Here is a 20,754-nt window from a genome sequence, read left to right on the forward strand (position 1 = left end):
AATACGGTAGTTAAAGACAAATGGAGATATCTGCAGGTGGCTGTTAGTTATGACGGCTCAGTTGAGCCTTCCTGTGCCATAGCAGTATACCTTGGGGTACTGGAGGCTGGGGACTTACAGCAGGAGAGGTTGTGAGCTTCCCAGCGACACCTGGCTGCCCCTCATTGGGAACAGAATACTGGGTGGAAAATTAAAAGCGGAGGTATCTTTTTCTCTCTCTCCCTTTCTCAGGTGCTGGGTTGTGGAGAAGGTGGAGGATCTGGCGGTAGTGTTCTTTGTGGATTTCGGACGCTCTGCCACCGTCCCGCTTAATTCCCTGCGGAAGCTGGACAGGGATGAATTCTGGGCCATCAAACCTTTGGCACAGCCGTTTGCGCTCCAGGAAGGCAAGTGAAGGCAAAAGTCGGTGGAGAGATGAACACAAATTTCACCCTTGCGCTGTAGGATAAACTGCTAACGCTGCTGCACCCCACCCCCAATAAAAAAACCAAAAAATCTGAAGAGGTTGCCACTGGCCAAATCCAGTAACTGAGTGTCTGGGGGTGACAGAGACAAAAAAGCCCAAAACCCCGGAGAAGTGGAATGGAAGGGCATGACTGCCTTTTCAGAACCTGGACAGAGGTTGGATGGCCATCCGTCATGGATGCTTTTAGCTGAGATTTCTGCATTGCAGGGGGCTGGACTCCCTTCCAACCCTGATTCTAACAGAAGCGCACACACTCCATATTGCGGCATTTTTGTTGCAAGTCCCTCTTGTACTGCTTACTGAATAATTCCTTTTGACTCGTACTTTTTTTTTCTTTTGCAGAGGTTTTCCCACCTCAACTCATGATGAGAAAAATCCTGGAAGGGGAGGTGGTTGGCCCATTGCAGACAGAGGTAAGGACAGAAGTGTCTTGCAACTGTTAACGTGCAGAGGAAATGTTTTTTTTTGTCTTTTGATAGCCGCAGAACCACTTCTCTGTCCCCTGAATCGACATGGGTGAATCCTCAACAGGTTTATTTTGAAAGTGGCCAGAGGATGAGTGCTCTGATTGCAGAGGAGAGCCACAAATCAATCCACTAGATGTGCCTCCAAAGGGGAAGCTCCAGAACAGCGACTGTACGGAGAATCCCGATTCATATATCACATTAACCAGGGGTGCCCAAACTTTTTTCAAAGAGGGCCAGATTTGATGAAGTGAGCATACACGAGGGCCGACCAAAATTGTTCAGCTTTTTTTAGGATTGGAATTTTATGAGCTTTTTTAAGGATTTTACCCAAGGAGATAAACTGCCACAGGGGCTGGATTAAACCCTCCAAAACGGACTTTGGACATGCCTACATTAAACCATACAGTGGTACCTCTGGTTAAGAACTTAATTCATTCCGGAGGTCCGTTCTTAACCTGAAACTGTTCTCAACCTGAGGTACCACTTTAGCTAATGGGGCCTCCTGCTGGTGCCATGCCGCCGCCGCACAATTTCTGTTCTCATCCTGAAGCAAAGTTCTTAACCCGAGGTACTATTTCTGGGTTAGCAGAGTCTGTAACCCGAGGTACCACTGTAGTTGAAAATGAACCTGTGGTTCAAGGTGAAGCGAAACGCGTCTTCCCCTAACTCTTTGGTTGCTCTCCAAACCAACAGCAGTCAGGGTTTGGTATTGGTTTGCTGGTTTGTCAAGAGAGAAGCAAACCGTATGCCCTGGTTTGGATAAGAAGAGTCCTGCTGTAGGAGGCCAAAAGCCCACCTCAACCAGCATCCGAGTCACATCAGGGGAAGCCCACACTGTTTAAGGCATTTCCCTATCCTCTCCTCCCCCCGGACTGCATATTCACATCACTACAATTAGCACATATGGCTTCACCTAGAGCAGGCACCCCCAAACTCGGCCCTCCAAATGTTTTGGGACTACAACTCCCATCATCCCTGACCACTGGTCCTGTTAGCTAGGAATGATGGGAGTTGTAGTCCCAAAACATCTGGAGGGCCGAGTTTGGGGGTGCCTGCCCTAGAGAATTGTGGGATCTGCCATTTACAGTTCCTAACACCCTTGACAAAATAGAGCCTGGTTGCTGGATCAGGCCAATGACGCATCTAGTCCAGCACAGCAACTTCTCCCAGTGCCCAACCGGATGATGATAATGATAATTTTATTCTCCATATGCCGCCCATCGGACTGGGTTCCCCCGGCCACTCTGGGCGGCTTCTAACATATATAAAAATACAATCAAACACCAAACATTAAAAACTTCCCTAGACAGGGCTGCCTTCAGATGTCTTCTAAAAGTCAAATAGTTCTCGATTTCCTTGACATCTGAGGGGAAGGCATTCCACTGCCGAGAAGGCCCTCTGCCTTGTTCCCTGTGACTTCAGTGAGGGAAATGCCCGAAGACCCTCGGAGCTGGATCTCACGTCCCAGCTGGATGATGGGGGTGGAGACGCTCCTTCAGATGCCTCTGGGAAGCCCGCAAGGACCAGAGCACAACAGCGGCTCTCCTTGCTTGCAGTTCCCAGCAGTGTACTACCTCCAAGATTAGAACACAACCATCATTGCTACTGGACATTGAGTGTCTTCTCCTTCACGTTTTTACCTGCTGGGGGCCATCAGTACATCCTGCGACAGCAAATTTGCCCACAAGCTTTGCGGAACAGCAGTTCCTGCGGAAGCGAGTTCCAAAGTTTAACAATGCGCTGCTGGAAATACTTCCATTTATATTTCCTGAATCTTCCAACACTCAAACTTCATTGATGAGAACGGGAGAATAACATCTCCCTGTATGCTTTTCTCCAAACCATGCATTATCCTAGACACCTCTTACAATGTTCCCCTACCCCACCCCAAATTAATACTCCCCAAATGTTGTAACCTCTTCTCATGGGAGATCTACTCATGGGAGATCTACTCATGCCAAACTAATTAGCTGGTTTCCTGGGAGCAGAGTTGGTGTGCACTGATAACTTTTCGGTTTTGGGCTCCTCATTCATGTTAAATAAACTCTAGGTTTTGAAAACTGCTGTTTAATGCGACAAGTGAATCATCCAGAGGTGCAACAGGCATCTCTTCCCATGGTGGATAATTCTGCTGAAGCTCTGCAGAATTGGCTGACCCAAAGAAGCAACGCTTTGATCCCCTACACCCTAGCAGAGGCAAGGTCTGGGTATCATGCAGTGATGCAACGGGCACCTCTACGCTCGCTGGTGCGGTTTAGCTCCTGTGTAGCACACACAGTTTAGGGAATTACTCATTGGCCGCTTCCGGCATGTTCTGAGGGTCAATGCAAGTTGGAGATCACTCTGCCCTGAATCTAAATTCTGCGCCAAGAGTTCCAGAGGGTCTCTGGAAACCTAGCAATTCTATGTGCAGCTAATTCATTTGGTGTTTGTTTTAATTCTTCATCTACTAGGCTTGAGAAACTAAAAGCACAGCTTGGGAGTTTCAGTGGGGATTTACCAACACTCTCAAGAGTTTCTCTTTGGATTATGTTAAGTTCTAACAGCTTTTTCTATGGGGGGAAAAATCATTTAACCAGCTGGATTACAACTGAACCCCATGTTTACATCCAATTCCTAAAAACATCCCCACATGGGCAGCCTGTTACAAGGGCTGGAGCTATGGGTCATGATGGGTGTTTGGGGGCGGGGAGATGTGTTTAAAATACACTAATATTTTTTTCTAAGTCTATCTTGGTAACTTTTTACAGCAACACATTTTGAAGTTTGCCATCAAAGATGAGTAGGAGGAGGAAGTTGTTGAAAGAAATTCTGGAGAGAACATCCAACAAGCAAGCTGATGGGCTCTTGGGAAAAAGGACTGTGCCTTGTTGCGGCAGGAAGGAAAAAAATGTCTATTAATTAAAAGCATTTTGCATATTAGTGGTGTTCAAAGATGGAGGGTTTGAAGAGGCAAGGAATGTTGAAATTTTGCCTATTGATTGGAGCCTGTTCTTCCCACCTTGTTTCTGTAGTTTAGTTGATTAAAACCAAATATATACATGTACACCTAAAACTTGTTTGCTTTTTAAAAAAGTGATGCTGAGGAAGAAATTGTCTGATTGTCTCTTGCACTCAGGTGAGCTTTTTCCTCTGGAGTCATTTTTGCTGTTGAGTTTCCCCACTTCTTTGATTTTCTACCCCCCCCCCCCAGGTCTGCTGATTTTAAAATATGCCCTACAGCAAGGGCTCCCAAACTGGTGCACAGACCACCAGTGGCCCATGTGCTCCTTTCAGGTAGTCCATGATGTGCCTGCATTAAGATTTTTAATTGCATTTTTATTGCTCTCTTTCTTTCTTGTACTTTATTGCATTTCAGTTCTAGGCAATTTCAGTTCTAACGGAGCGAAGTACAACCCAAGAAATTTAAAGGAGCAATTGAAACACGAGTAAAAATCACACAGCATTATGAACGCTATAGCTGGCCGAAAAGTCAAATCAAATACCCTTGGCAATTTTCAAGTGGTCCACAGGAGCGTAAAGTCAAAGAATAGTAAAACTGGAAGTGTGGAAACCTGCTTGCTGCCCTGGTCTGACCTAGGTGTCCTAGGAGCACCAGAAAGACACAAAGCCCTCACCTAATTGCTAACTCCAAATTTGTATCCTAGCAAGCTGTTGGGTTCCTACTTCCCAATTCTGAAAAACCAAGTGTGCACAAGGAGTTAACACAACAGGACTGTGAGGATTCAAAAGCAACCATCCTCACGACTACTAAGCAGAGTTGGTCCTGGTTGAAAAACAAAATCACAGTGCAGATATTGTGTCAGGATCATAGGGAACGTCACACAGACGCAATATAAATCTAGCAAGTTATGGCAATTCCACGAGCCTGAGGATCTTTAGGAACTGATTTTAAAGTTTCTAGACCTCATGGATTTGTGGTTGGTTGTTTTTTTCCTAGGAAGGCAACACCCTTTAACATACCCTGAGTTGCCACCTGCGTTGCAGACAGAGAGGTAAGACTAGTTCCCCTTCAAATTAACAAATGTAATTGTTCTCCAAAGATACATTTCCCCCCCATACACATCCATCATACACTGTAACCAAAAAGGAAAAAAAAAAGCAGTGTACATGAAAATAAGAAAATAAATTAAATCCGTAGCAGAGGGAAGAGGCAGAGGTGCTCTAGACTGCAGCGGAGCTGGGAGCTTCCAGCGATAACAAGAGAATCAAAGAGTTTTGCTGTTTTGTTTTCGTGTGTGTGTGGTTTTTAATAAGAGTGACTGCCAGCTTGCCTGCTAGCGCGGGTCCAAGCGAGTCGCCTGAGCAGAGCAGAGGGAGGGCCCGGCTGCTCGCAAGTGTTTATAATTCCGTAAGAGTCCCCCGCTGGAGCCGCTCACTAAAATCGCCTTGCAAGTACGGGCGGTGGAGAAAGAGGGAGGGAGGAGGGTGTGAGTGTCCTGTCCTAGGAGGAGGAGGAGAAGGAGGAGGAAGAGCAGGCATCCTTGCGATCCAAATGCAGCAGCGTTCAGCAGGGAAGTCGAGGCCGGTCTGAGGCTGTCCAGGGTGACCGTCTCCATGCTTAGCCATCTTCCTTAGGGGGCGTGTACCAGCCTGAGAGCAAAGTAAAAGGTGGTGAGGAAAGGTGGAAGACTGGGGGGTTTAGGTGAACAGACGCCGTTTCTGCAGATCAAGGCTGGGAAACTTTTGCTGGTGGGCAACCTACATATTCTTAACCTCTTCACCCTTGTGGGGGCCCCCCCTGCCCTCCCGTCAATCACCAGGTGCCATCCTCACATCAGGCAACGCTGCGTCCTGATTGTCAAGAATGCAAAAAGCACAGATATTTGGAAATCTTTTTGTAAAATTGCCTTGTGCTGCTCTTCAAACCCTCTGCTTTTCAGAGGGGCTGTTTGAAAGTCCTTTTGCAAACAGCTGAGCTTTAGCTGGGCCTGCCTGTTTGCAGCATACAGCCAGCACAGAATTAACTCCACCACCCAGTTTTCTTCTGTTTTCTAAACTACATCACAGGCCAGCAATTCCCCACCCCTGCCTCACATGGAGCTGGTCTAGCCAGCAAAATACTCTTCTTACTTGGGTGCTCAGAGGCTCTTTCCCACGCCCAGATTCTCCTCTAGAACTGGAGGAGCAGGGGGGGCTTTTTGCATAGAAATCGTACGCTCTGCCACTGAGCTAGGGGCCATCCTCTCCTGGGGGATGGGAATCCTGTGGGTCTCTCCAGATCTTGCTGGATTCCAACTCCTGATCCAGAGACCTTGCTGGGGGTATGCTGCAGCCACCCTCCCAACAACAGCTAGAGGGCACCGGGCAACCTACCCGTGCCCTACAGGGATTGCCATGGGGTGATGGTTTTCAAACTGGTGGCAGCCTCAGTCGGGAATAGGTGGTCAGTAATGGCAGACAAACTTTCTGGAGTGGGAAAGCTCTGCTGCTACCCATCTTCCACTGCAATGAGACTCTTCAGTATAGACAGAACGCCCCTAGGACAAGGGGATGAGGGCAGAAAGTTGGGGGTTCTGAGCTCCCCTCCCACAATTGTTTAACAATTGCAACACCACCCCTCTCTCCCTCGATTAGGCTGTTGCCTGTAATAACTCGGGTGTAGTTTTGTACTTGTAAATGCAGGTTATTGCGACGTCACTGACTCCACCCCGTGACCTCATTTTATATTTGGCTCCTCCTATTTTATCTTGCACCTGACACCAGTTGCCATGGGTGTACAGAATGGAACTTGCTGAATACAGTGGTGCCCCGCAAGACGAACGCCTCGCGAGACGAAAAACTCGCAAGACGAAAGGTTTTTTCGTTTTCGAGTTGCTTCGCAGGACGAATTTCCCTATGGGCTTGCTTCGCAAAACGAAGCTTGCCCCCGCACCCCGGACCTCTTTTGAAGCAAGGGGCGGAGGGGAGAAGATCGCTTCTCCCCGTTGCCAGCCCCGCAATCTCCAGACCCCTTTTGAACCAAGGGGCGGCAACGGGGAGAAGCGATTCTCCCCGCTGCCCCTTCCCTTGCTTTAAAACAGGTCCGGGGACAGAGGGGAAGGCCCGCGGCGCTTCCCCTCTGTCCCCGGACGGTCTCCATAGGAACGCATTGACTGATTTTCAATGCATTCCTATGGGAAACCGTGCTTCGCAAGACAAAAAACTCGCAAGAAGAAAAAACCTGCGGAACGAATTAATTTCGTCTTGCGAGGCACCACTGTACTGTTGTTATCATTAATGGTTTTACTGTTTTACTGTTTCGCAGAATTTCTGGGCTCAACTCAAATTGCTGGTTTAAATCCTTAACAAGCCACTTGGGGGGTCCCACCTGCTCCTCCCTAAGCCTGGAAGTCCCTTAAGGTGGGGATAAGAAACAATGGCCAACAAGGCAGGTCGGCTCCTCAGCCTTCCACTGGATGCGCTTCAACCAAGGTGCTAGTCCTTACCATTCTTCTCGTGAATCTGGACCAGGGACTTGTACGACTGCTGCGCTCTTGTCAAACTGTACTGGTTCTGCGGGGGGAGAACGGAGAATGGCTTTTAATGTTAAGAAGGCTGCCCTCTCTGCACCCTTCTGTCATCGCCCACAATGGGTGCAATGGCAATATATCGTGAATCATGATGTGTGTGTGCTATACAAAAATCAAAATGTGGGAAACACCGTGAAGCTAGCCAGTGCCTCTACACAGTTCCATCCTTATTTCAGACATTGTGATATATCAGTATGTCACGATGTTTAGCTGGCAATATATCGCGAAGCTGAAAGACAGCTATTGCCCAGCCATGGGTACCCTAGAGGTTCCTGCCGCTAAATCACAGAAACACGATTACCCTGAAAAGCCACATACCCGTGAAAGGAAATGTTACACTCCTAGAGGCGACTTTGCCAGATTATATCTCCCACATTGCTCCAACCATGAAGCACTCACTTGTAAGCGGTGGGGTTTTTTTAATGCAATCAAGGCATTTTAGGACAAGCACGGTTTGACCATAGGAAGCTGCTCCCCCCCTTTTTTACATCCCATATTTTAAGGCAGTGGACATAGTTCTCCCCTCCCTGTTTTATTCTTGCAACAACCCTGAGGGCTGAAAGAGAGAAAAGGTCTGCAGTTCTTTCAAGGTCACCTAAGTCAGTGTTCTTCAACCTCAGGTCCCCAGATGTTGCAGGACTACAACTCCCATGATCCACTGCTAGCTTAGCCCAATGGCCAGGGATGGTGGGAGTTGTAGTCTTGCAACAGCTGGAGACCCAAGACTGACCTAGGCCACATTGTACACCACACACCATTTAAAGCACCATGACACCACTTTGAACAGTCACGGTTCTCCCCCGCCCCCCCACAAAAAAAAAAAAATTCTGGGAGCTGCTGTTTGTTCAGGGTGCTGAGATTGCCCACAATTCTCTTTCCAGAGTTCTCTGTGAAGAAGGATTGTCAAAGCACTCGGGGAATCGTTAAAGCTTTGCCGGCTCTCTTCTGCCAGAGGTTGGAACCTCTGGCAGCCGACTCCTCTACAGCACCAGCGCAGGGGAATTGGGGCAGGGGACACGTCGACCCAAGCCCCAGGTTACCTTGTTGGCGCCAAACTGGACCCTGGCTTTGCCTTTCACAAGTGTGGCACTGATCTGCATGATCACGGACTCCACCGAGTAAGCACTGCTCCAGCCCTGGGGAAAAGGAGGTGAGGGAAAAGGAAATCTTCACAGAACTGTAGTTGGGAGCGACCACCAGCGTAATCTAGTCCAGCCCTCTGCAATGCAGGGACCTTTTTGCCCCAGGTGCGGCTCGAACCTGCAACCCTGAGATTAAGAGTCTCGTGCTCTACCGACTGAGCTATCCCAGGGAGCAGCAGGCCAGCCAAACACCCCAGCCCAACTGCTGCAGAAATGGGACTTGGACCTGGCCCCAAATGGGAGTCCTCCCAGCCGCTCACCTGTTTCGTTAGAAGCTCCATGCAGATAGCTCCTCCGCCCAGGACATACCTTGGGAGAGAAGGACAGAGGAAAATCCATTGTTAGCCAAAAAGCCTGAGATCTTCAGAAGAAGGGAGGGAATATAGATTTAAATAATACTGATTTTTTGGGGGGGAAATAACTTGTCTTCTCCAAAACAACCTTTATTCAGATTTACAGTTTTAACATTTATGTCCACAAACGTGTAGACTTCTCTAAAAAGGTAAATATGATTTTTATATAGTTAATATAGTTTGGCTATTGACAGTTATTAAATATTATTAAAGTAAATCAATTTCACTAAAGCCTCATTATTATTATTATTATTATTATTATTATTATTATTATTCTCTGATGTTTTCATGCAACGTGGATAAGGCAAAATAATTACAGTGGGCACAATCTGCCAGGAATTGCTCACCAGTACAAGCCCCATTGAAGTGACTTGGAGTTGCATATGCGCACAGCATGCGCAAATGGAGCAGCGGGATGCTCTCATGCAAGCCCATTTTGTTTCAAATGAGGTTTGGACAACAGAAATTCCAAGTGGACTGTGCCAGGTATGTAAATAATCATTAAAAGGGATACAGCAAAATAAGCAAGGCAAAACAGAACAGCAATAATAATACTGATTTAAAACAGCATGGTTTTACATGGGTTGCTGTCCCCGTCTTTGATAGGAAACTTGAGCTACTAATACCAGCCACCCAAATCCCACCGGTGGGGATCGTCAGGCACTTACCCTCCCGACAGCACAGGAGACACGACCCTTACGAAGGGCGGGTCAAAGGGAAAGTTGTCCTGAAAGGAGAAGAAGAAGCTGAGCTGGCTGCTGGACAGCCCTCCCTTTCCCTCCCACCCTGGCCATCAGCAGCTGCCACTGCTGCCACCACCTCCTCCCTCCACCAGCCTGACCTTAAAGGTGAAGTTGAGGAGGATGAAGTCTGCCCCCTCTTTCTCTTTGAGGATCTGCAGGTCGCTGTGCAAGGCGCTGTCCTCGTCCACCCTGGGGGAGAGAGGGATTCAAGCTGAGCCGAGGCCAAAGGAAGGCCACTCACCCCTCCCCAGGTCAGAGTTCCCGCTTTGGGGGTGACATGCTGGGCTGGACGAGAAGCCAAAGCGGGTGGAGAAACAAATGCAATTTTTCTCTCCCACTTTTGTACAATGGGGTAGCTTCTCCGCACCATCACGACACACACACCTCTAAACAGGCAAGCGAGATGCACAACCAGGGTTCAAGGAAACACTTGTGGAAGGTGCATAGAGGTTTGCCTGAGGTGTTGCCTGGGGAAGAGTCCCAAGGGCCAGACGGAGCACACTGGGTCAGAGATTCCCCACCCTTGGCCTAGATGTGTGTCGTGTGGCTAACTTTCTAACTCTCCTGGATAGCTCAGCTGCTTAGAGCATGGTGCAGACAATGCCAAGGCTGCAAGTTTGATCCAGCTGCATACAGTGGTACCTCGGGTTACAGACACTTCAGGTTGCAGACGCTTCAGGTTACTGACTCTGCTAACCCAGAAATAGTACCTCGGGTTAAGAACTTTGCTTCAGGATGAGAACAGAAATTGTGCAGTGGCAGCAGCCAGAGTCCCCATTAGCTAAAGTACTGCTTCCAGGTTAAGAACAGTTTCAGGTTAAGAACGGACCTCCAGAACGAATTAAGTTCTTAACCCGAGGCACCACTGTATTCCTGCATTCCAGGGGGTTGCACTAGACAGTCCCTTCCAACTCTACAATTCTGTGATCTGTGGAAACCTTTTTGTTCTGTGGGCAGGATTGACTCCTGGCCTCAACATGTCAGTGTGGTGTAAGACCTGGCAGAGACCCACACGGCCATGAAGCTCACTGGGGGCAACCTGGATCCAGTCACTGCCTCTCGGCCTACCCTACCTCGCAGGGCTGTTGTGAGGATTAAGCGAGGTATGGAGAAAACCCATGCATGCCACACCTTTAGTTCTTTGGAGAAAAAGGTGGGATATGGTGCAATAAACACACACTGGGAGCAGGTTGTCCATGCACCAGCACATATACCGTATTTTTCGCTCTGTAAGATGCACTTTCCCCCTCCTAAAAAGTAAGGGGAAAGGTGTGTGCGTCTTATGGAGCGAATGCAGGCAGGAGGCTCTGTTCAGCACTCCCTTTAAAGAGCCGCGTGGAGCGGGGGCTTTTCCCCAAGGATGGAGAAGGGCCGCCGGTCAGTCCCTTCTTCCACCTCGCAGAAAAGTCCCCAAGAGCCGCACATATGCTAGGCACGGCTCTTTAAAGAGTGTGTGGCTCTTGCTGGCTTTTCCAGGTGGTGTGGGAAGGGACAGAGGGCAGCCCATCAGCGTGTATATATATATATATATATATGTTTCGCACACATAAATCCTCACTCCACTGGTTAAATAGATCTGCTGGCTGGGGAGGAGGGTATGTGGGGTATATTCAGAGGCACTGGGATGGGCAGAGAAGTTTTAATCTCTCCATCTACCAAAGCACTAGCTAACTTTATGAGAAGAACCCGAGGGCAAGGAATATCTGATTCCCCAGGATGTGTGAACTGCTCTGGGAGCCTTTGCTGTCATTGCTGTAAGAGCTGCAATAAAAATGCTGGCTATGAATCAAGAAAGCAGGCTCAGATAAGCCTTTGTTGATTTTTTTTCAGCTTGGCTGGAAGCAGCCCACTGCACGGTGCTCTGCCCCAGCCTCTCTCGCTGCTCACGGTGGAGAAAAAGAGGGGGAGGAAAATCCCTTTGCCAATCTACCGGCCTGGGAGAAAAAGCAGAGCAGGCGTCTTCAAGTGTGTGTGAAGTCCCGATTCATACTGGAATGGAGGGTGCAGCACACACACACACACACACACACACACACACACACACGGGACCAGTCAGACCCTTACCTCAGGAGTTTGACATTCCAGTCGTACAGGCTGTCGTTCACTAGTTCAACTGCATAGTTTCCTGCGGGAAATAGAAAGAAGCAGTTGATATTGCAGGAGAAAGGAAAGGAAGAATGGCTATATACACAAACACACACACACAAACCTTAAAGTAACCAACAAAACAGAATTAAATTCCTACAGCAAACCATCTCGGCTTCCACAATATATATAGGCAACTCCCCATTCACAAAGGGGTTACGTTCCAGGCCCCATGTGTATAAATGAAGTGCACCTAAGTGGGGAGCACCCTAGAGAGTCCTTGTGGCTCTCAGGGAGACGCCAGAACCTGAAGAGGATGTCCTCTTTGGGCCCCGGGGTCTCATTGCAAGCCACAAGGACTCTCTAGGGTGGTCCACACTTCTGGGTTCCCAGTGCCGCATGTGTATGTGCCGTCGCATGCAAGTAGATCGCATACAAGTGGGGAGTTGCCTGTATACATACAAATACAGTGGTACCACGGGTTACATACGCTTCAGGTTACATACGCTTCAGGTTACAGACCCCGCTAACCCAGAAATAGTACCTCGGGATAAGAACTTTGCTTCAGGATGAGAACAGAAATTGTGCTCCGGCAGCAGCAGGAGGCCCCATTAGCTAAAGTGGTGCTTCAGGTTAAGAACAGTTTCAGGTTAAGTACGGACCTCCAGAACGAATTAAGTACTTCACCTGAGGTACCACTGTATATGTAAGGCTGTCATTGAGCAGTCCCCATTTGCAGTGGCACATGAGAATCCTGGGAAAGGAAGGCTCCAGGTTAATGGGGTAATTATGTTTTTATATACGTTGGAAGCCACCCAGAATGACAGGGTTACCCTAATAATAATAATAATAATAATAATAATTGGTTAGGGTTGGCAAGCAGCGTGAGCAAGGACACAGCCCACAGTATATATATCTACCTAAACGAACCACGAACAAAAACAATTGCTCCATCATCTACACCCCACTGAAAAGACCAATGCAACACAAAAATACGAACAGGGGTGACAAAAAAAATTTCAAATTCTACATTATAGGCATCAGTACACAACCACAAGAAAATAATGCATCACATTACCTACCAACTCAGTTTACTTATTACAATCCAGGTTTCTCAACAGTCCTGCCCCCCTCTTCCTGACCGATGACAACCACTTCCCCAAAAAGCAGAGACGAGGCCAGGCTCCCAGTCCTCAGCCCCTCCCCATCCCCTGCCTCGGGGCTTTTCCAGGCTAGATACTCACCACCCTTGAAACTTGCCGATCGGTAAATATCCCTGAGCTCCTTCATTAGCCGGTCGGTGGCCTGCACAGACCCAGACACTGCCCCCTGAGAGAGGGCGAGAGGGAGGAGGAATTTCACTGTTACACCCATGTTGCTAGCAAAACGGGCTGCCCAGCCCCAGGTTACTCCACCCCCCCGCCCCCTGAATGGAGACAAGCTATTGCCCAGGCTCAGGGCTGGCCTGGTGCTCTCCTGGAAAGGTGAACTCCAACCCCCACCAGCCCCCAGGCAGTGCAGCCAACAGCCAGGGCTCACGGAAGCCGCACTCCGACCATGTGCCACTCCCAGCATCAAAGAGGGAGAGGCAGGCTTTGAAACGTCAGCTGGGCAACCCTCCTCTCCATCTCCACCCCCAACCCACCCCCCCATTTCCCCGCCTTGCCCTCCCGCCTGGCGACACGTACATTTAAGTAATCTTGCCTCTGGTTCTTTTTTATTTTCTCGAGGATGGCCAGGTTCTCTTTGCCAATGCCGTCATCTTCCGCCTTCTTCCCTTCCGCCGGCTCCTCTTCTTTCATCTCGTAGTGATCGAGTTCTTCTGTGTCCTTGGGGGGCGAGAAGAGAACCACAGAATGGTGAAGTTGGAAGGGACCCAAGGGCCATCTAGTCCAACCCCCCCTGCGACGCAAGAAGACTGAGCTCGTGACATATTCCTGACTCGCGACAGCTTTGAATTCTCTTTTTCTCTCTCCTTAGAAATCAAAAGCTGCAAAGCCATGCAGGTCTGAGTCGTGCTGCTTCAGCTTTCACAACTGCAAGCAGCGGGTGGGGGGGGGGGGACTTCCTTTCACCCAAGGGCCACATTCCCTCATGGCATGCCTAACAAAAACATTTATAGCAGGCGCCGAAAATGGTACAGTGAAGGAGCCTGTCTAATATCAAAAGGCAGGGAATTCTGAGGTGTAGGTGCTGGTACACTAGAAGGTTGATTTCTTACATAGAAATTTAGCAACGTGGAACTATTCAAGAATTGTTGCATGCTAAATAGGAAGGGTGCTCTATGTCTCCAAAATGTATCTCCACAGACCTTTTAACATAGGCTTCTGCAGCCAATTTTTAAAGCTGTTATGGATTTGGATGTGTCTGTTATTTACCACTGATGGACGTATCCGAATCCTTGCTCGCTATCACACTAAAATCTCCAGTCCACATGATGGGCAGGGTATAAGTCAGTGGTCTGCAACCCGCGGCTCCGGAGCCGCATGTGGCTCTTTTACACCTTTGCCGCGGCTCCGGGGCAGATACTAGCGAGGGGAGGAGGCGCATTGTGTGCCCCGACACTCCCCACTGTGGCGGGCGCTGTACTGGCTGTGACGTCGCATGGGGGCAGTGCGTGCATTAGTCACGCACCGTCCCGACGTCACCTTCCCGCCCGCTGTCAGATCGGACATTAAGGTAAGAAACAATATATGCAGTGTTATATTTGTTTTAAATGTCGCAATGGTTTTGCGGCTCCCAGTTGTTTTTTCTTCGGAAACGGGTCCAAGTGGCTCTTTTTGTCTTAAAGGTTGCAGACCCCTGGTATAAGTTATAAAATTATTATTATTGCCCCTGTCCTGAACATTTCTGAAGGAACAGGAATGGCTGTGGAATTGAGGTGGCTGAGCAATGAGGAGTTGGGAAGTTTTAAAGGAATGCACCCCTTACCTCTGGCATCTCCTCGTCTTCCTCTTCAGAGGACACTTCTTCCTGTGTGCTCTATGGAACAAAACAGCAGGAGGACAGGTGCGTGGAGTTATTCTAGAAAACACTGCCGTAAGGCCATGCTTGCAACCTATGTTTAATTGCAATGATGTCATGGTGTTCCCAGTTCCTGGAAGTTTGTTAAGAGCGCTGGGAGCTGTTAGGTGTTAGAGTTCCCTGGGAAGAGGGACAGGCTGCTGAACTGCTCTGGGAGTTGTAGCTCAGTGAGAGAAATAGAGAGCTCCCAACAACTCTCAGCTTCCTTAAGTTAGGCTAACTATACTCCAAACACTACACGTTAATGCCTGCCTTAAAGCAAGCTGTTTAGAGGTTTTATAAAAAACGACTGCATTCAGACAATCATCTCAGTATGTCAAAATATGAATGAGCCTTTCACAGGCAAACTTTGTGAGACCGAACCAGGATATTTCCATTAACACTACACAGGCTGCAATCCCAACTACATACCCAGGAGTAAGCCCAGTGGAATTCAATAGGATTTAGACTTATGAGTAGAGGTGGTTAGGAAAGGGCTGTGGCTCAGCAACAGAACATCTGCTTTGGGTGCAGAGGGTCCCAGGTTCAAACCCCGGCAACTCCACAGAGAGTCCCTGCCAGTCAGTGTAGACAAAACTGAGCTGGGTGGGCCAATTGTCTGACTCAATAGAAGGCAACTTCCTGCATTCCTATGAACTGCACTGCAAGGAATTAAAGCAACTTTGAACTATATTTTAATATTGTGGCTCATTCCAGAGCTGTTAGTCATAGTTTCTTGGCTTGGACAAAAGGTTAAACAGAAGATTCTCATGTTTCTGAGATTCCTTGATTTCTGAAAATCAAGAGGATAAAAACTTTATAAAAGAATGGGGGGGAAATAACTTGTAGTTATTTAGGAGACCACCATAAGCAGATGGAAACCAGAGCAGGATTTTGACACACTTGTAGTGTAAAAAATATCATGGATAATATGGTTTGATATAATAACTGGAGCACAAATGAATATACAGTTGTAGATGTTTTAAAACAAGACTTCATGGAGGGGATGGGGGGAAGTCGCGAGATTTGGAGAATCCCTACATATAGTGTTACGTTATCAATGTGTGTTTATTTGAATTTTTTTATTCATAAAATTAATAAAATTTATTTTAAAAGAAGAAGAAGATTCTAATGTTTGTTTGCCGGATTGCACACAGAAGTTCACTGCTTCAATTCTCAGCATCCCCAACTAAGGCTGGGAAAGATTCCCATCTGAACCCCTGGACTGCTGCTGCAGGTCAGTACAGACAATACGAAACTCATCATAAAGCACAGTCCACTGCCCCTTCTGTCATGGAGTGAAGTTTTATGTATTTGCAGAAGCTGCCAATAAAAGCTGGAACATGCTTGTGCGTTCTAGCAGGTCTGTAACTTTCCATTCGGCTCAAAGCAAGCAGCTGTTGTTTTGAACTGTGTGCCTTATCTTAGTACCAAGGCCACGGGGAAGCGCATTATCTGCCGCCCAGTGAGCAGTCTTTCTCCTCCTTTTTCTTCATTCTTCGACTGACTTCTTTTACATTTATATTTTTGCATTTATATTTGTGTAGTGTCTTTTTAGGCTGAAACTGGATTTTTTTTTGCTCTAAGAGGAGCTATGCTGTACTTTATTGGGACTCTTGACAAAGAACTTATGCCTTAGTAAACTTCTATGAATGGCTTTTCCTGTGTGTTGTGTTTCCTTGTAATCCCACATCTACCAGAGTTCCACTACTCTGCTACTTTGCTGCGTAGGCAACAGTCAGGAGTGTCCTGGGGCATTGATTCCTAACACCTTCCTATATGGAACCTATTTTAGTACACCTGTGACTGGTGTTCGGGTGGATTTCTTTGTTCCTTTGCTTGCTGATGTAAATAAACGCTGTTAGATAGAAAGAACAGTGTGTGGTCTTTTCCTTCTCCTTACACGGAAGCAACTGCTGCAAACTCTGCTACTGCCTGAAGAAGTTTTGCACAGAGGAAATGTGCCGGACAGGAAGAAACAAACACAGAACCAATTGTGCCCATTCAAGCAGCCTCCATGGCAGCAGAATGCCACCTGGCCCGGGAGCCTTGCCGGGAGCCACAAGGCTGGCTTACCTGCTCAGCAGGCAGAGGCTGGTCCAGCATTTCAACGTCCGGATGCTGGGGAAGGTTGTAGAGTTTGCAGAGATCGGAAATGATCCGCTTCAGGTGCTGCAGAAGCTACCCAAGAAGGAAGCCAACGACAACAAAGTTATGGAAAAAGGAGGAAGGCTGATCACCCCCCACCCTGCCTCCGCCAGCTCAATCGCTCCCCCTCCTTCCCCAAAGAGGTGGCGCTTCTCCCGCCTCACCAACGTGTTTCCTTTCTTCACGTCTGCTAGCCGCTCCAGGATCGCCGCCAGGTTGGGATCGTCCGATTCCACGGACCAAATTGGGGGGACAGCTGGATAAGACTCCTAGAGAAGGCGGGGAAACCGAGGGGGTTAGCGTCTCACAGAGATAACCAGATATGACCATGTTGTTCTGCTTCAGTCCTCTGCAACTTCCTGTCACAAGCCCATTATGCCAGGGATGGGGACGCTATTGTCCTCCAGATGTCACTGGACCACAACTCCCATCACCCATGCTGGCTGAGGCTGATGGGAATTGGAGTCCAAGGATACCTAGAGGGCACCAGGTTCTCCAGTCTTGATCTAAATACCTTGACTTCAGCTCCCATGGGCTAGCAATGTTATTCTACCTGCCAGGGTTCTTGTGGCCCTCTGACTATTAAAGCCATGCAGCTAGGGACTAACTTGATGCCATAATGAAGTCTGCCAGTCCAATCTCAAGGGGTCTCAAGTCTAAGGTCTTAGTTGAGATAACAACCCGCCCTGTTTTTTGACCCAGGCATCTGTTATTCCAGAGCTGGAGATCCTGCGGGTCCCTACAGATACTGTTGGCCTCCCAACAAACATCAGCTGCAGCCAAGATGTCCAGTGGTCAGGGTTGAGGGGCTCCACATTCCCCAGATCTCTGAAGTGGTATTTCCAGTCTAAACCACTAAGAAGGTAAACAGGGCTGAAGATCTGAGTCGTAAAAGCAAAATAGTGACACCTCTTCGCCTGATCCTTTCCCATCTTTTCCCACCTAGGCCACTGGAGCACCTGGGCTGTCCTGCATCTCTGCTTCCATGCCACAGCCTGCACCCCTTTTTGGCTACATGCACACTGTGTTACCCTGGCAGCTGCCCCATATAAATCCCATCTCCCCTGCTAAATCAAGGCTGGTCTCCCAGAAGAACAACCCTGCTGGATTAGGCTCAAAGGTCAATCTGTCCTGGCATCCTGTCCTCATGGTGGAGAATCAGATGCCCCTGGGAAACCCGCAAGCAGGACTCAGGCACAACAGCAGCTGGCAATTCAGAGGCACAGGGAAAGGAGAATATAGCCATGGTGACTAGCCTTGATAGCCTTATTCTCCACAAACCTGTCCAATTCTCTTTTCAAGTCATCCAGTTTGGTGTCCGTATTACATCCCATCGTTTGCACACTGTGTGAAGAACTTTCTTTTGTCTGTCCAATGTTTGGCTTACCAGGTGGCCTCACTGCGTTCTCATGTTGCGGAAGCGTTCAAGATGGGAAACCCCCTGCCTCCCAGCTGCCTGCACTGTGCTTAAGCCTCAGGATGGTCATCAGAGGCGAGCAGAAATTCCATGCAGGCGAGTGAGTAGGCTGGCAGAAGGAGGATCCCTCCAACCCTCCTCTGCCAACCCACTGGGTTTCTGTCCCAGTTGCAAAGGCAGGGCAAGTCTTTGCTTTTGCTTGGAAGTGGGCTGGCAGAGGGTGAGTAGCTTAGATCATGCAATGTTGACCTGGAAGCTACGTGGCACTGATGGAAGATGGGGCTTCCGCCTCCACTGCCGCCAGCGTGTTAACACAGGATACCATGATATGCCAAGTTTGCAACTTTCGTGGGTTTGCACAGGGGCTTTCCATGATCCCTCTTGTACCTTGCCAACTACCCCCACCCACGGCCCGCCTTAGGCCCCGCCCTCTAAGCTCCGCCCACACACGCCCCGCCCCTCTCAGAAAACGCCCCGCCCAGCCTCTGCATGCCCCGCCCCGGTTCCACACGCCCCTCCCCATCACCCCACTCTCCTCCAAGCCCCGCCCCCGAGGGAGGGCGAGGGTCTCCCGCCCAATTGAAGGCGCCCCCTCCTCCCCCCCCACCCGGGGACTCACCGTGATGTTGCCATGGATACGGACGGGCCCCCCGCCGCCCGGGCCGGGCAGGAACTCGCAGCCCAGCTCGTCCGGGCAGGCGCGGGCGATGCGGAAGCGCTCGTGGCCGCGGTGGAAGATGGACTCGAGGAGCCGCAGCTCCCGCCTCAGCAGCGCGCGCCCCGGCCCCGCCCCCAGCGCGGCGCCAGGCCCCGCCCCCAGCACGGCGCCAGGCCCCGCCCCGCCCGGCCCCGTGCGCTGCATCTTCCCATCGAGCGGCCCGCCGCGGCCCCCGGGCCCCCCGCGTCCCCCCACACCGCAAGATGGCGGCCGGGAAGGGCCCGCAGTCGGAAGTGACGACCCGCATCCTGCTCCTCCCCCCATCGGCGCGCGGGCGAGGGAGGAGGAGGAGGAAGAGGAGGAGCCACGCCGGCAGGAGGTGACGGCGGAGGCCCGCGCGGGCGCACGCACGGCGCCGTCGTCATGGAGACGGGCGCTTCCGGGCCCGAGCGGAAGTGGAACCCAATGCCCGGTTCTTTCGCTACATTTGGCCACAGAGGTGGTGGTGAGTCCTAGAGCGACGCCGTAGCGCGCGTTCATAAAGGGGCCAGAATGTCGTGTTTCAAATATGTTTCACAAAAGTATCAGCTGCTCCTCCTTTTGGTGACTTGGGGAGCTTTATTTAGAAAATGATCCTTCTACCATAGAGATTGTAAGGTGTAGAGCGGCGCCAATAGCGGCCGTAGAAAGAATCCTCCGGTTTTGCCTAGAGCGGCTCTACGCTACTCCATACGCAGCTCGAGAATTAAAATGACTTCCAAAGTCCACCGGAAGTTCCGGTGTTGTTGGACTCGAATGTTCCCCGCACAGGAACAAACACCCATGGGCGGGTGTTATGTGTACGGACAGGAAACGGAAGTTGTGTCAAGGAAACGGGCGGAAATGAATGTGAAATAGCTCTTGCCCTCAAGTGGGATGGAAAAAGCGGGTGGGGGGCGCAGTTTGGAATCCTGGACAACTTCCCTCGCAATTGGCTGCTTCCAATGTGACGCAAGAAGATGTACCTCCCCGGAAAGATGGAGGAGGGTGACGGACAGCTTTTTGGTGACGTCAGGGCACGAGTAGCCAATGGCATGGCGAGAATCCCTAGGTGTTAATACCCTCAATCCTCACGGTGACGTCATAGCGGGGGATTACCGCAGGATCTGCTATTTATTTTTGGAGCATATGAGGCCCTCCTGGTTACCTCCTTCTTTATTGCCACCTTCCAAAGAAGCTGGTAGACTGCCTCTAGTCAGAAAGGCTCTTCCTATATACAGTTTCTAGAGCAGGGTTTCCTTGCAAATCTAGAGCAGGGTTTCCTTGCAAATGTGTATCTGAAGAAGTGTGCATGCACACGAAAGCTTATACCAAGAACTAACTTAGTTGGTCTTTAAGGTGCTACAGGAAGGAATTTTTTTATCTTGCAAATCAGTAATACTGTAATGCAATGTTCAAAACAAAATAAAGACACTTAGAAGGTGCTATCAACCCTGTGAGAAGGAAGAATTGAGTGTGGGGGAGGAAGGTGCAGGGCCTAGTGGTCCACTCAGACTGCACTGTCCCAAATTCCTTTTCCTTTTCTCCAGGTCTTCTAGACTATCCCTTGATTTTATAATCTTGCTCCTAATGGCGTTTATCCCTCTACTGTTTACAATATCATACTTTGTGGTTTTATAATGTTAGTGTGCACACCTATCTCTCTGCTTGGCTACTCCAAACGAAGCCCCTCTGAAATATATAGGATTTGCATTACCGTATTTTTTGCCCTATAGGACGCA

At 49.3% G+C, this 20,754-nt stretch overlaps 2 protein-coding genes across 3 annotated transcripts in view; one reads left to right on the forward strand and one right to left on the reverse strand.

Moving 5' to 3' along the window:
• TDRD10 (tudor domain containing 10) overlaps positions 1 to 5,318 on the forward strand; it is a gene marked incomplete at its 5' end in the record, with an annotated part of 28,319 nt that extends 23,001 nt beyond the window's left edge. For both annotated transcript variants that reach the window (XM_082202324.1, XM_082202325.1), the window contains 3 exons: positions 232 to 386; positions 809 to 879; positions 3,684 to 5,318. In XM_082202324.1, coding sequence (XP_082058450.1) covers positions 232 to 386; positions 809 to 879; positions 3,684 to 3,719 — 262 coding nt within the window. In that variant the 3' untranslated portion in view covers positions 3,720 to 5,318. The remainder of the gene's footprint in view (positions 1 to 231; positions 387 to 808; positions 880 to 3,683) is intronic.
• On the reverse strand, positions 4,945 to 19,549 carry UBE2Q1 (ubiquitin conjugating enzyme E2 Q1). The gene is made up of 13 exons (XM_082202305.1): positions 18,956 to 19,549; positions 17,084 to 17,188; positions 16,848 to 16,952; positions 14,700 to 14,750; positions 13,457 to 13,597; positions 13,013 to 13,097; positions 11,748 to 11,808; positions 9,782 to 9,872; positions 9,609 to 9,667; positions 8,848 to 8,896; positions 8,486 to 8,581; positions 7,362 to 7,428; positions 4,945 to 5,526 (listed from the first exon to the last, which is right to left on the reverse strand). Exons 1-13 carry the CDS (start codon positions 19,532 to 19,534, stop codon positions 5,495 to 5,497), a joined length of 1,521 nt encoding a protein of 506 aa, XP_082058431.1. The 5' UTR covers positions 19,535 to 19,549; the 3' UTR covers positions 4,945 to 5,494.
• Between the last annotated feature and the right edge of the window lie 1,205 nt (positions 19,550 to 20,754).

The sequence above is a fragment of the Podarcis vaucheri genome, assembly GCF_965113315.1.
Source record: "Podarcis vaucheri genome assembly, chromosome: 16".
In the NCBI taxonomy this organism is placed as follows: Eukaryota; Metazoa; Chordata; class Lepidosauria; order Squamata; family Lacertidae; genus Podarcis; species Podarcis vaucheri.